Here is a 15746-nt window from a genome sequence, read left to right as displayed (position 1 = left end):
TCCCCTGTGAACGGTACACAGGACTCGCGCCGCTGGTATTTCATTACTGACTCAGTAATACTGATAATTCACGGATAACTACGTCCGGAATAATTGCGAAGTTTAGCCCGCCTGACACGGAAAGATACTCATGAAGTGTATCCTGAATGCTGCGCGCTGACGATATCCCAACTTACATGCGGTATCTCGGAATTGCAGGGCTTTCTTGTGGTCTCCTTGTGTACCTGATATGCTTCTGGCTTGTTTCCTCCGACAATCATAATGATGATCCCTAGCCTCGCTATGATATTGAGCACAGCTTGGCTCGCATCCGGCTCAAGTGATCTTAGAAGGGTTCAAAGCGTTAGTCCTACTACTCCGGCAGCCACAGCTACTACCGAGGACCCCCACACATGTGACTTTTACTGCCAATGTGAGTTCATTTGCCTCGAAGAAGTGACATCTACTCATTTTGTCAGTCCTTAATGGCCCATCGAGCTACTGCAAGTATTGGCTATCTCATCGAGCTTGTCAGGGTGGGGAGCAGCCATGTTCGATTGATGTCTGTAATGGTGAGGATGTTTCTTAAGCTTGTGACTTGGGCCATAACTTCTCTCATAGTTCCTGATGGTGCAAGTGTTGCGACTCTGCCAACACCGTCACCGGATGATGTCGAGGTTTGCGATCGATACTGTATGCTCCTCAACGGTCCATCGAGTTACTGCAAGTGGTGGCAGTCTCCTGCTGTTTGCCATTCCGGAGGTCAACCATGTGGTGATGTTACGATTTGCTTGGCCCCAATCATTGGTACTTCGACCTATGATCTGGTTGGAGACCAACACGGTGGACCATCACCAGCCTGCGACTCTTATTGTCAAGATCTCAACGACGAGTCAAGCTATTGCAAGTACTGGCAGAACCCTGCGGTTTGCCTCAGCGGCGACCAGCCATGTGGTCCTTCAGTCTGCGACACCACAACGTCCGTTGTCTCAGTTTCTACTACGCCGACGCCAACCACGATACCGGCATTGTCCACAACGCTAGTATCGGATACTTCCTCTGTGCGGACGACTTTTACATCTCCCTTGTTTGGGGGTGACTCTGATTCGACCGCGACTACCTTTGATGGCTGCGACACCTATTGCAAGGCTCTAAACAACGAGTATAGTTACTGCAAGTACTGGCTGGACAAACCGGTGTGTCAGAGTGGAGACCAGCCATGCGGCCTCTCTGTATGTTGAGCGTGACGATCAAGCGTGACTTGAGTTAGATGGGCCTTCCTGTGTGATTCTACCCAGCATGTTTGACATTTCCAAGCAAGGTGTGTTATACGGATATTCGATAGACTCGATCGTATGCACGCTATCGCGTCACATTCACGACTTGCACCGTCCTCTCAGTTACTTCTTCACACACCATTCCATACATTTCAACTCGGTACTCATGAATCATGGAATTATGTGACAAAGTTGTTCTTGCGTTGAGATCATCAATGAATGTTCAGGAGTGAGCACAGCAGCCCACCACCATTTAAAGCAGCTCTTTGGGCATTTCGGTATATTCGCTAAGTAACGCTGGAAGTTCCGGTCACTGCTGTCACATTAGTAGAAAGTGGCGGATTTAACGCAAGACTCGTCTCGAAGCAAGCTGTGAAATAGTTATATTGATGATAGAAAATGAGATAATCGAATGCTTATAGTTGCATGATAATCAATAACTCCAAGATAAGGTAGAGTTATAGGATAACTCTATCTATCAACCTCGACATCTGCCAATTCTCTGACTTCACACACCTTAATGAGCAGAGCATCTGACGACATGTCTCGGCACCTACGATGAGAGAGAATCGGAACAGATACGAATGACGATACATAATTTCACTGAAGTCACTGCGACTCCTCGGCGGGGACCTGCCAGCTTTCTTCGGTGGTCAAGCTACTCCCTGAAACAGATTTCTACATCCTGATTCACACAGGCACTTCATGTGGTGGCGATCCTCACCTCCGTCCTCGTGGGCGTCGTTCGATTCTGGACCAAAGCTAACTGTGACATTACGCGAGTTTTCGAAGAGCTGCTTAACCTTCTCGCAATCACAGAGCAGAACCGTGATTCGGCGCTTCGAATCTTCCCCGGTAGCGCCACCACCATCTGTGACGTCAGCAGTGAGCTTGTTCAGAGTTGACTCGTCATCATCTTCGCGGAGTTTTACATGAAGCTTGAGCCTGTTGTGCCATTCTTTCGAAGGATTAGCCTCAACCCCCAGCTCCACCGCATCAGACCAAGACTGCTCGATAAGCGGACAGATAGCCCCTTCATCATCGTAATACATAAGTCTGATATCTCTATCAACGAGATCTGGCCAAGCTGTCCTGGCCATGCGCTTCAAGTCTTCCACACGGCAGGTCTCGTGTTCGAGGTCTATGCGGCAGCGGAAGGTGGCCTTTCTATAATGTATCTTAACGGCGTACCACATTATAGTCGTAACTGCTGATAGTCAGTGATATAAGTGGCAAGATTATCCGCCGTCACCCATTCCGCGTGTGCATGCGTGCACTGATCGATTGATTTTGTGGTCAAAATTCGGAATCTCATATGAACAATTCTCCACCCCAAACTTCCTTATCTCATTGCAGGAACCCGACTCACTGCTATGGTATAAATAAGATTGACTATGAGTGCTGGACTTTGCACTACTTACGCTGAGAATGGAACAATGTGGCGAAACAGGACAGAGGGAGTCGGTTGAGGGACTCCCTCAACCGGAGACATTCAAAGATACCAACATATAGAAATAGAAAATCCAAGGCAGACAGTCAGAATCGAGTGAGAAGCATTGTTCCTACCAGCACTTCGTGCTTTCCAATTCCACGGAGTTGCAGGACTAAAGACGAGCTGATATATCATCAGTCACATTGACCGATTCTATATCCTCAACAAGCTCAACTGTGTGGGTGCAAATCACATCGTGTAGTCCAAAAATAACAATGTGGGCGCTATCAGCTTCGACTCAGAGACGGACTTTTGGTGTTGTTATCCCTAAAACTAGGGGACGACAATGTCTTCACGACATGGAAACCGTACTCAAGCCTTGCTCATGAGATGCGCCCATAGCGGTGAAGCTTGGGCAAACAGCAACGACGTCACCGTAGACCTCATCATAAATCAAGATTAGACATTCTGCGCCCGAACCAGTATACAACAGTGTTGTAACAACACACAGCAGCAAACGCGCGAAGCTTGCGTGACCCGATAAGCATCCGGGACCTATGACGTTAAACTATCCGAGAGCTTCCGACACAAGTGTAAACGGGGAGGGTTAAGATCCAAATCAGCTGCATCGGACGAGCTACCACACGCAAGTATCAAGCGGTTCAGGTATGCGTGGGGCAATCTTTGATTTTCGTGTGACCATCTAGGATCACACTGAGGAAAATGGCCAGAATGAGCAACGACTGAGAAAATGAAATAGTGGCCATCCTAACTGCACATCAGTAGTGACTATTGTCATCGACTACTTTTATTTCTAGTCTAGTCCCATGTCACCCTCGTGCCCGCCGGGCACTGCCCGGTAAACAGTTCTCCTCGGAAACCTTGCAATAGGGGGCCCCCATTCTGTGCCCCCATTGGGGGCCCAGAACTGTGCGACGGATTGAGGTGTGATTGGGCACCTCAAATCGATTGTCGTGGTTTGCAAACCATACTTGTTTGAACGCCCTATGATTTCCAGTGCTCATTATACTTTCGTTATGAAAGAATAATAACTGAATCGCGAGGCTTCCATGAAGAATTGGGCACGCGAATACAGAGCCTGTCATACGCTATAGTCAGGCATTAGCTGAGCATTATGTCAGCCTTGAGCTGTGTCACTCTGTGTGCATCAGTGCGACTCTAGCATCCGCACGTGACACGTGTTTGTTCGGTGCCAACAAACCTTATCGATTGTATGTCGTGCGGGGTCCACCTTGGCAGAGCCGCCCTAGCAGCGCCTCAGCCTATGTCGGTCAGTATTTCTACAGGATTTGCTGAGCGACCCCTCTGGAGTAATCAGAGAAGTCACTTCTCTAAACTGGAGGGATTCCGGGGATATATACCATGACCCATTATCTCATGAGTCACTCATGATGAGTGCAATGATCCTAGAATGTGAGGTCCTGCCAGGACCGTCCTGGTAGTCAGGTGTCTCCTTGCTGAGTATCATGCTCGCACACTCGGTATTCTTATCGACATTATTCGTTCATGTCATAACCATTGGCAGAGCTGCCTTCAACCGCACGCGGGTCACGATATCTCATCGTGGGACCCGACTCGACATCTGTCATGTACCGGATATGATGGCACGGGTCATCGCTGGTTCTGAAGGGATATATACCCTCAGTCAGGAAGACCGTGAGCGTGAGCGATGCTGCGCACGAGATGGGTTTGATCCATGACTTGAAGTGATAGAGATCCAGATTGTAGAGTCTAAATTCTCAATTGGTTACAGTGGAATCTAATCTCCTGAGGAATGAAGGTCCATTTATGGGGCTAGTTCAAGGACGAATGTATTGAGATTATTAAACGAGCTCAGAGATCTCCTCGTGGTGTTTCTGGAAAGTTTCCAGTGAAACTCAACTATAATGTTTTATTTTTTTTTCTTTTTTCTCTCTAAGTTTTATGGAGGGCTTCTAGATTATCTCCATTTGAGTGGTTTCACAACACCCTAGTTTACTGACCTTCGTGGTTGACCTGGTGTTATAACTAGAATGTTGTATATAGGAGATAAAGTTTAGAAGCGCCACGGGTTTGATAAACCAGTGGCAATCACCCAAACCTCCATATTACTGAACACAATATAGGTGGTTACAGTGAATCCATAAATAAGGAGTTGAAAGCCGAAGATATCCTCGGCATTGAATTTGAATGTGAGCCCGATTCCTAGGTAAGTCTAAACCTGGATGTTACTGATGACAATGGGCATGGTACTCACTTTGCTGGAATCGCGGCCGCTGAGACTAACAATGGCATCGGAAATTGCAGAGTGACGAATAGTGATGAGCCGGTGCACCATGTGAAGCTGATGATATTGAAGTTCATTGACGCTACCGGGGTAGGCGACGCCAGCGACGCACAGGAAAATTGGTCTGATCTATGCAAAGTCTGCTAGTCCAGACAATGAAATTTAATCTAAGCAAAAGCTGCTGTTCTATGCTGTTTTTGCTAAGCCATGCAATAAAAACCGTGTACGCTATAACAGTAATGCTTAGGATAAGAGCGAGCGAGCGAAGCGAGCGAGCTAGTAATTTCTCAACATTAATCACGTGACTGTGTACATCATTCAATGGATAATGACGATCCAATGATAATGAAAGAGTGAGACTTGGGGCTATAATATAGCCTATACTTATTCCTCGATGTTATGTACGTTGTTACATTATTATCCTTTATAACAATGCTTGCGCTGATGCCTATTCTTTCGACTTGATATATATTAAAGTACTTGCGATTTGTTCAGCACGAAACCGGAGTTCGGGAAACGGGGACCGAAACGTGAACGTAGCGGAACCTCACCTCGGGGATTGATCGTCCATCATGAAGCATACAAAGTTGATGTCATCAACAGTTTAGCTATTGTAACTCCTGGCATTACTTACTTAAGGTGATAATGGCATAGGCCGACGGCCTTATTCAATTTACGCTTGAATAGTAAGTTCATTATGTCTAGGCTTGTTGGTTTTTGTTTGTCCTTTCTTTCTATGAACGACTGCATGTGTTCATGCTGTGTGCGTAACCCTTCTACCTAGTTGAGCTTCTACAGAACATGTGCATACGTATCATTTCACTGCCATGCTGATAGAATATGTCAAGTATAGTGTAACTACCACATGTTTGTGCTGGAAACACGTAGTGGGAAGAGTGGAGCTTACTATGCATGCCGTCACATCAAGTGTTGGCATCCTGTTCATTCCTCAAGTCTTTCACATTTTCTTTTGCGCAGTTGGAATAGCGCGCGCCCATAAAAAATCAGCGCAAGATCCTCAGCGCGTGTTCATGAAATTGATTTAGTTTGAACAATTCTCGTGCTTTTAGTTAAGATTATGAGGTTCATTATATGTAGCGTGCATCCGGATTCATCATAGATATCATGTGGAAGGGTTCGGACTTCCTTCAAGGCACCACCATAGAGTGATAATGACGTGAAGATGTCTGATAGAGGCTATTCAAGCGGTAAAAGGAAGGGTAGTAATTTTTACTACGATCTTTTTGTGTATATGTATTTGCTTGTTTGAGCCGATCCACTGTGATCAGCCTTATTTCATTCATAGCTTTCAATTGAGCCGATCCACTGTGATCAGCCTTATTTCATTCATAGTTTTCAATTGAGCCGATCCACTGTGATCAGCCTCATTTCTTGCATAATTTCTCATAGAGCCGATCCACTGTGATCAGCCTTATTTCATTCATAGTTTTCAATTGAGCCGATCCACTGTGATCAGCCTTATTTCATTCATAGTTTTCAATTGAGCCGATCCACTGTGATCAGCCTTATTTCTTGCATAATTTCTTATAGAGCCGATCCACTGTGATCAGCCTCATTTCTTGCATAATTTCTTATAGAGCCGATCCACTGTGATCAGCCTTATTCTTGCATAGCTTTCTTATAGAGCCGATCCACTGTGATCAGCCTCATTTCATTCATAGTTTTCAATTGAGCCGATCCGCTGTGATCAGCCTCATTGCTTGCATAATTTCTTATAGAGCCGATCCACTGTGATCAGCCTTATTTCATTCATAGCTTTCAATTGAGCCGATCCACTGTGATCAGCCTTATTTCATTCATAGTTTTCAATTGAGCCGATCCACTGTGATCAGCCTCATTGCTTGCATAATTTCTTATAGAGCCGATCCACTGTGATCAGCCTCATTTCTTGCATAATTTCTTATAGAGCCGATCCACTGTGATCAGCCTTATTTCATTCATAGTTTTCAATTGAGCCGATCCACTGTGATCAGCCTTATTTCATTCATAATTTCTTATAGAGCAAATTTTTAGGCTCACCAGGTCTATTGCAACTGGTCTTTGATTTCTTACAATCTTCGCCAACAACAAAATCTCTATGACGTTTTGTTTCATCATGGAATTTCCCTCGTTGTGAGATTTATTTTGCTAATGCGTAATTCTGTTCCGTTGAGTCATTCCACTCCCTCCAGAAGAGACCGTGCTAAACAAAATCGGGATAAATGGGTAATACCGCCGTTTCTTGTAGGCTTTCTCGGAATCAACTCTACGATACATTCCTTCAGATATTATTTCACGAACGGAATCAGCAGGTTTTGACAGAAAGGATCGCAGAGCTCACAGAGGAGCTCGAAAATGCGAGACAGTTCAGTGGTGCGCCGAAAACCTGTTTGCATCATACTCCACAGTGCTGTCAGGCTCTAACGAACATCCACATACAGTAGATCATGATCGAAAAAGGGCAAGTGTAGTAGTAGACGTTTATCATCTTCAAGTGGATTTTGTTGTCTTCAGGAGGTCTCTGGTGCCAAGGCTGTGCAGATGGCTGAACGATCCGCGGCTGAATCTAAACGCCTATCAGTGAGACGAAATGCTTGAAGACGGTGTAAGTTTGATTTCTACTTGTTTACCTCTGACGATTGCACTTAGGCCTACTTTAAGATTGACTCCAAACAAGCGCAAACACGCGAATTCTGGGAAGTCGGCTGATAACAAAAAAGTAAGGATGCATTACTCGACTTGCATATTGTATACACGAAATTTCGCACGTACTCGTTTATCCTCATACGCAAATTCCAATTCATCAGACGTGACGTCGACTACTGATGGTAACTTGCCTCACAGCTCTCCACATATTTGTAATAGGTACAACTCTCAGAGGCTAGCGAATCCTCATCGTATCCCACCAAAACCGTGAGACCAGAGGACTTTCCAGACCAGCGTAGAACCAAGGCATGCAACAAACTTCAGGGAGTTGCATGCCTCAAACCCAATGGTTGTGCGAAGTTGAAGATAGAATCTGCATTCACCGACTCGTGTTATATAAGGATTGCTTTGTACCAAACATCAAGATGTTCTCAATCACCAAGGATCTTGGGCATGGATACGTTACATTCCGGACAGACCCTCCGTCTAGAGCTACCGGCCAAGGATGTTGAATTTTGGTTGCAGACCTCCACGGGTAAAAAAACACATGCACCAAACCTGAGGATTGAAACGAGTCATAGCCCGAGAGAATGGACTGTCGTTGCCCCGCCGCAGCCTGCAGGCGACAAGGCGACCTGATATTTCACGACTGGCTTGGTTTTACGAGACAACCATGATTAAGGTACTTTTCGTTTCATGGATGTACTCTCATGCGCAGTGTTCAGTCAGTCAATCGGTACAATTGACATTCTTGTTAGCAGTTTGCTAGAAGGAAGTCTAATCAGTCTAATTTTACCACAGGAGGAGTCTTTGTTAAAATGCAAGAATTTTATGATTTCAAACCGTGTTGATAGGGTGTGTTGAAATGCAGTTTAACAAAGATAATTCAACGTGGGACATTTAGCTGTTTCAATATTCAAAGGATGGGGCGTTTCTAGTTGTTCCCCTGCGCTTCGTCGTTGGATTGCCAAATGCCTAGACACCTCAACTGGATACAGGAAAATCAGTTTTGCGGGATACCGGCTGGCTCGAATGCGTTCAAGGTGGCGCTCGAAAGGCTGCATCTTGATAACGTTCTGCTGCTGTCGTATCGCCGAGAAAACTATGAGGTTTATCATTGCGGCGATCATTTGGGCTGTCCGAGAAAGTGGAAACTTGTACAAAACGGAGACCATGTAACGGTCTTCGCATCAGGTAGACCGCTGATACTGATGACGGTCTTGGGCAGGATCATTTTTTGCAGCCTTTGGCTCTCCCTCGTTGTATCCAGAATACAATATTCTTATGGATTTCAGGAGAGCACGGCCAGATAGAGCGTGTGCGCAATCGCACCCGTCATCCCCAAAAGATTATGTCATTTGTGATCGAGAGGGCTTCAAAACAAGGCATGACCGCAAGTGACATATTCAATAATCTAGCCGTCGACCATAGGGAATATGTGGAGGCAGGGAAGATATCCCGCCAACAGGTACTCATCACTTTAGTCGATTTATCTGCAAGTAGCGAAAGCAGGTCCAAAACATAATTTCCGGATTGCCGCGTCGTCGTGACCTTGGAATGCCGCATATTGGAAACTTCTTTGAGCTAGAAGAAGCCTTTGAAGATTCGCGCATGGACCAAGCGCTGATCGACTTCATACTGGAGGGTGGAACACCTGCAAAGGAGTTTGTCTACCACGGAGGGTATTGGTCTGACAATTTTGCTTGCATTGTCGGCGGAGCGAGTAATATCAGCACGGCGCAATATCCATAGTTATCATTAGCTTTCACAACAAGACATTCACGCGTGACAGGTATGTTGACTTCTCTCTTGTGGTTCATCCGTTCGATGCCTGCGGGATTCCCATTGTATATGGACGCACAGAACAAGATCATTCGTGGAAGCCAAAAAGTCGCATGGGTTGGGTCTACCAGGATATGGTACGATTAAACATTTGTTTAGGAATTCTTTGACAGGATCCTGCCATGGTGTGCAGGTACGATACTTCTCGTAGAGAGTACAGACATACCTTTGTCCCGTTCTTCATGGCAATTATAAACGAAGAATGCTATGAAGTATATCATCATCTGATAACCCATTTGGATATGCTCGTTCGTGCGTTAACCTCGGGGGAGCGCGGCCTGAGTGACGTCGTCAATCTCTGCGTTCACGATGCCCATCAGGGTGCCATTAAGGCATGTAATGAATTGCTGCCAGATGTGAGAAACGGTAGGTGCGATGATATGTATGAATATAATAATATTTGGTCTCTTCATCACTCAGCTCGTTGCTATTTCCACTTGAGCAAAAACTTCAAGGACAATCGGGGCGTATTAGGGGATGCATTTCCAATTGTGAGTTACGTATTAAAATTGGAGTTATCATTTTCTGACGTTTCCAGGTCATGCGCCACAAGTTCTGGCTGCACTCTTGCGCACTGATGGATTGTATGACTTACTCTCGATGCTCTGATAAGCACTGTGGATCGGCATGCCCAGGGGGCTGAGTATTTGCGAAGAACCCTCAATACAGACCAATATGGCAACCCACATATTGCAATAACGAGAGAGGGTTTGGCTGGAACTCAAGCAAGTTAATCACTGCATGTATCGGGTCAGACTTGTTGTCCAGGTATTAACTAACATTGTCGAGTCATTTCACAAGACCAATACAAGGATCATGGGCAAGAAGAGACTCAATTTGGGCGCCTTTGCGGCAAAAATACGCAAGGTTCAACAATTCGCTCCTTGCAGTTCGATACTTAGTTCTAATTCCCACTAGGTTATCACCTCCTTGAAACTCTCAAGTTCTCAGCACTATGTCAAGCGGCCTGAGCCTATAAATGCAGTGGACTACAAACGCGAGATGAAGATTCGCGGGACTAGATTCAAGCAACGGAATATGGTTTGGGAGGTAATTTATGATACGTCTGATATCATATCTGTCATAAACTGTAGATAAAAGATTGAATTCATTGAGTACTAACTCACCTCGCTATGGGATATTTCATGTTCTCTACGATTCTCGATTGATCACCATTCGATTGCAGGTGACTGCAAACGTGAGAGATTTAAGTGATGGAGACATTGAAGGGCGGTTCTTCCTACTCGCAAATAGTCGGACTCGAGCTGATGAACGTGATGAAGCACAGCTAGAGAGCATCGACACATACCTTCGTGGTATGCTGTTCGAAGACCTACCGGATGGTCCGTGACTCCAAAAAAAATGGTAAATGTGGTCTCTTATAACCTCGTTTTAGTCGGTACGCGAACTTTGCAAGAAGTAATGGAGGACTTCTTCTGCTTCTATCTCGTCACCACAGACCCAAGGGCTCATATGATGCTCAATGAACGCAAGACTCCTCCAGCTTGTACGTGCAAGGATTATCGAGATTGGGCTTGCTGCGCACATGGCTATGCTGTGGAAGTTCATCTTGGGACTCGGCCGTCGTAAGTTGTGAACGTGCCAAACCTAGTGTTTATTTAATGTCCAGGCTCGCATCGGAACTTCCTTCTGTACTTCAGGTACGTTCCAGAAACAAGGGCGATCGCAGGTTTGCGGAGAGGACGTCCTACGCAACGAGCCGTCGGGGTCCTTGGGAGATATAATTCCGCTGTATCGTTACCGCAACGCGATAGTTCATCAGCGAGTTCCGACACCAACTCGAGCAGTTCCGACTCTGCCAGTATAAGATCAGAGAGTAAGTTCACTAAGGGAACGTTTGCATTAACCATGATTGTTTTTTATTCAGATGATGATCCCGTTGTCTCTGATGGCGACGCGTACTCTGATTCGAGCAACTTCTCCTCCGATGGTTTTCCCGATAGCTCCACTGGTAATCGATGCAACGACTGCCAACTTGCCGAATCGATGTCGTAGTTTTGTTGCGGCTCGGATGGTGTCATTGCAGACACGTCGGATGACGAAGCATCTGAGATCCATGAAACTAGCCTTTCGAGCTCGTCTTCTAGTTCATGTGAGAGCGATGGTTTGTATACTCGTCCTCATCAATCAATGCAATGGCAGGATGCACTGATTGGCGGCGAAAATTGCGATGACTCTGATGGTGATAGGCTATATGAGAGCTGAAAGTTGCAGCCTGCCTCCTTTTCGATCAGATACTTCCAATACTTCCAATACTTCCAATATACATATAGCCAACATGGCCAGCGATCTGTCTGATGCCGAGAGCGCTCTGCAATAGATAGTCTTCGAGATTCAGGACAATAAACATGAACACACATTACTCTTCTTTATGAACATCATATTACACTGTTTCATGACGTGGACTATGACACTTGCGTGATCGTGTTGCCAGTGAGCTAATGTTAGTAACATCATGTTATTAATTCTCACGCAAAAAATGTGTAAATCTCAGATCAAAAATTACGTTCAGAAATCACTCATCAGTATTACTTGAAAGTAGAATACTAAACTAAGCATCACGTACCTGTTGCATAGCATAGCGCATTTGCCCGCAATACCATTGTTTGCTTAGCATTGTATAGATTGCATAGATTTAGTTTTTTTATGATGGATTAGTACATGTTGCATGGAATAGTTATGTTTTGCCGACGCACAGAGGGCCCTCGACTTCGCAGTTGAGCACGGGGCTGCAGCGTCCTCCCATTCCTTCGGTGGTACTTACGCAAGTAGACTCTTAAACACTGGTTTCAAGAACGCCGCTGCTGCTGGGCATGTTGCACTTGTTGCTGCTTGTAATAGTCGAGCTAGCTTGGACGATATGGCATTCTATCCTTGCTCCTACGCGCAAGACTCCACATCTATGCTCTGTGTCACTGCCAGTACTTCTGACGCAACCGAGTCTTCCTGGTGGAATTTTCGAATGCTGGCTCGGTCACGAAGGTTGCCGCTTCCGGTGTTAATATCTACTCGAAGATACCAGGAGGATGATATGGTTATAAGAGTGGTACGTCGATCTCGGCCCCTACTGTTGCCGGTGTCGCGGCTTTGCTGGCTACCCTGGGTCTCAAAGACCATAACGTAGCGGGCACTATTATAAATCCTAGGACAACTGGTATACCCAATAAGTTTTACATACGTGATACCGGAGAAGTGGATGCTCTCAAGCCTTGAGACTCAAGGCCGTCCAAGAGGTTATTGAACAAACCACCTAAGGGCTACGGACTCCGAACATCATCGAGCTAACAAATATTATTCAACTCATTATTTCTCGCCGGAACAAGAAGCTTTCGGTTCACTTTGTATTGTAATTTGGCGTACTTTCACGGCGCGTCCCCTCTTGTTATATTGAATGGAATGTGGGTCTAATGTTAGACCTGTTGTTGAGCCATTCCTCCCTGTGTTCTGTAGGATGGCCGATGGCGGGCTGGCTTTGAGATTGCGCGTCAGGAGGCCTGTACGTGTCTTGCTTTTCCTTTCATTGTATAGTGATTTTTCTGTTAGAAGAAGTTGTGTTGTGTCTGTGCTGGAAAACCTACTTGGATACACACTTCACTGGGCCCCTTATCGCGAAGAATGCTCCATAGGGCGTTTTCGGATTCAATACACATGTGCAAGAGAAAGCACGCGGGGTGCACACAATTTCTGTTGTTCTCCCCTGCCCAGCAAATTCGATCCACAGTGGATCATCCACTCAAGTTGAGTGACTCAACTCGTGAGGACTTGCAGACAGCCTGCTGCAAAACCGTGGAACCTCTTTAAATTTTGAGCCCAAATTTCGAATTTGTGACTCTATGAAAGAGCGTCACGTTCCCTAGCAGCGATTCCCAGACCCAGGAGCACAAATGAACACAATTCGTTGATGTGAATCAGAAGCGAAGGAGCAGCCTCCAAAATTCAACGCGAAGGACTTTCATGAGAGTCTTGTTGACCTTCTAGTTGTTACACTTCCGAATATTAGCTGGAATCCGTTATGTGGTAAACAATGAAATAAAACTGACCACCGCAAGTCCATCGAAGAAAAAAGTATGAACGAGCTGGGTTTGGATAACGAAGAATGCTCTTTGAGTAAAAGATGTTCAATAAGCATTCTGTAGCATAGTATGCTAATGGTATGCTAAGCATACCCTAGGATGATAGACATAATATCCTAGTATACCTGGGGTATGAGAGGATATTATATTCGGACCACTATCCCATATTATAGAACGCGTAGACGACGAGACGAGATCCAGGAGTATCTGAGGAGCGACCGGGGAGTGTATCAGATTAGTATAAGAACTTATTTTCGACGACCAGCTTTGGCCGAAAACTGAGCTCGACGCTCAGTCACATCAGCTGAGAGCTCAGAAGCTCGAGCCCTGGCTTGATGCCCTGTTCACTCCCAAGTTTATGGTTACATGTAGTGAGCCAAACAAGATGCGAAAAAACTCACCCAATATCTTTATGAATCCCGCCTTCATATAAAGTCGTGCTGGAGCAGGGTCTCTACGCGGAGCCGTCGCGTAAACAACACCCCACTCCGGGTAGGTCGTAGGAAGCTGGAAGACAACAAACATTTCAAGCTATTCTCGATGGCTATTTTCCGTAGGAATAGAAACTGCACTGCTTCTCAGAGGAGTCCATCGTAAGTATCACCTCCTTGAAGGTTTCTGACAGAAGTGTCAATGCAATTTTCTGCCTGCGCCAAGCTGTGACGACGTAAACCTGAAATTCCAGTTTGTAATCACCGTTCGTAGAATAGCAGCATTCGGCCTACAAGATTTAGATATCCAATCTTTCCACTCTTGCTCCCTTTGGGCCTATGAAAATAATGCTTGAGGAGAGCTCCAGCGGGAAGAATCCAGACCGCTGAGCCCCCCTAAACAATAGGACTTACCTGCGGTTTTCGATTGCGGCCTTGATATCCTCAGGTGTTTTTGGTTGAGGCATGTCCATGACAACCACGCCGACGACATCCTGAGGAGGAAATGATAAGCGTAAACTTCTGGGAGCAGCCCGCTATTCCCAGTTCATTCTTAACCCACGCTAGCGAGTCGACTTCGCGACACGACCGACCATTGCATTTCCACTTGGCAGTATTGTCGCCGAAACGGAAAACCAACGCCCGCTTTGAGAAAAACTTCGTGAACTCATCCACTGTTTTTCAATACTCGACTACATATCTTCTGCCAGCGTAAAGCAGTTCAGAGCAGTCGCACCTTCTTTCCGCTGGGCACAGCGACCCAACATAGATAGAAACCACAGGATAGACGACGATGGTATTCTCTTTCCACTAGGGATAGGTCATCTCCCTCCTGATATTTGCGATAGACCACTCCATTAAGCGAGCGCAGGGCATGGGGCTTCGACACCGAGTGTACCAAATGACCTTCAACCACTGTGGAGAAGAGTAACCCAGAGAGCAGAGAGATTAGAAGCTTCATGTATGTTGGAGAAAAGTAATTCACCTGGATCGCAGTCACTTCTGGGTATTCACTCACTGTGGAACCCTCTGAAGTAATCAGGGTCTGAGTACTCCAGACAGACCAACTATAAGGAAAGAAAATGAAGAATCAAGACAGACACGATCACCGACAGACAGGATCACCGTTGGAGGCGGCTGCCTAGGTCGCCGTAGTGGTACCCCCATACGCGACAGAGTCTCCCCCAGTCGGCGACAACGTCATTCACTCAAGTAACCGCGGGTCACAAGAGTCTCGCGGCTATCCTTCGACAATAGCCTCGTAGGTGTGAGCTTTAACGAAGCCATCACCTTGGAAAAAGATCTCAGCTTTTCACATTGCCGTTCTGCGCACGTGTGCAGCTTTCCTAATTCACGGAGTCCGCACGCGTGAGCAGACTGCACGAAATGTGGATCTTCTCAAACACGATTCTAAAACTTCGCAACGCATCTTCAAGTTTAAAAAAAACTGACCTGGATTTGGTAAAAACTTCCCAATCTTAGTCAAAGCCCGTTTATAAAATACTCTGCAACGCAGAGTATTTTGGATGCAGAGTTTACATCCATCCTTCTTGTGTTGATTATGGCTACTTTCCGTGAACAACTAAACCCCCTCACAAGATAATAGAACATACAGTATTTCTTCGATTTCTCTGTTATTACTGCGACTCAGGTTGTGAGATTTCGTGTGTGAGGGTATCACTTATGTAGGAACAAAAATATATCAGAGTCGTATCATTATTCGCTCGCTTTAGTAAAATTTCTGAAACGGTCAATTTT

General features: G+C 45.7%; 2 protein-coding genes across 2 annotated transcripts; one reads left to right on the top strand and one right to left on the bottom strand.

The window, feature by feature from the left end:
- Window positions 1-1622: 1622 nt before the first annotated feature.
- Pmar_PMAR021706 (hypothetical protein) lies at window positions 1623-2452 on the bottom strand (the record flags this gene model as incomplete). The annotated part of the gene is made up of 2 exons (XM_002777195.1): window positions 1623-1921; window positions 1981-2452. The coding sequence occupies 2 exons, from the start codon at window positions 2450-2452 to the stop codon at window positions 1866-1868; spliced, it is 528 nt and encodes a 175-aa protein (XP_002777241.1). The 3' UTR covers window positions 1623-1865.
- A 9730-nt stretch (window positions 2453-12182) lies between these two features.
- Pmar_PMAR021705 (hypothetical protein) lies at window positions 12183-12587 on the top strand (the record flags this gene model as incomplete). Its single annotated transcript, XM_002777194.1, has 1 exon — window positions 12183-12587. A coding segment is annotated over one exon (405 nt), but the record flags the coding sequence as incomplete, so codon positions are not given.
- Between the last annotated feature and the right edge of the window lie 3159 nt (window positions 12588-15746).

The sequence above is a fragment of the Perkinsus marinus genome (assembly GCF_000006405.1).
Source record: "Perkinsus marinus ATCC 50983 genomic scaffold scf_1104296952158, whole genome shotgun sequence".
Classification (NCBI taxonomy): domain Eukaryota; phylum Perkinsozoa; order Perkinsida; family Perkinsidae; genus Perkinsus; species Perkinsus marinus.
Note: the sequence above shows the minus strand (reverse complement) of the source record. Positions and strands in the feature narration are given on the sequence as shown.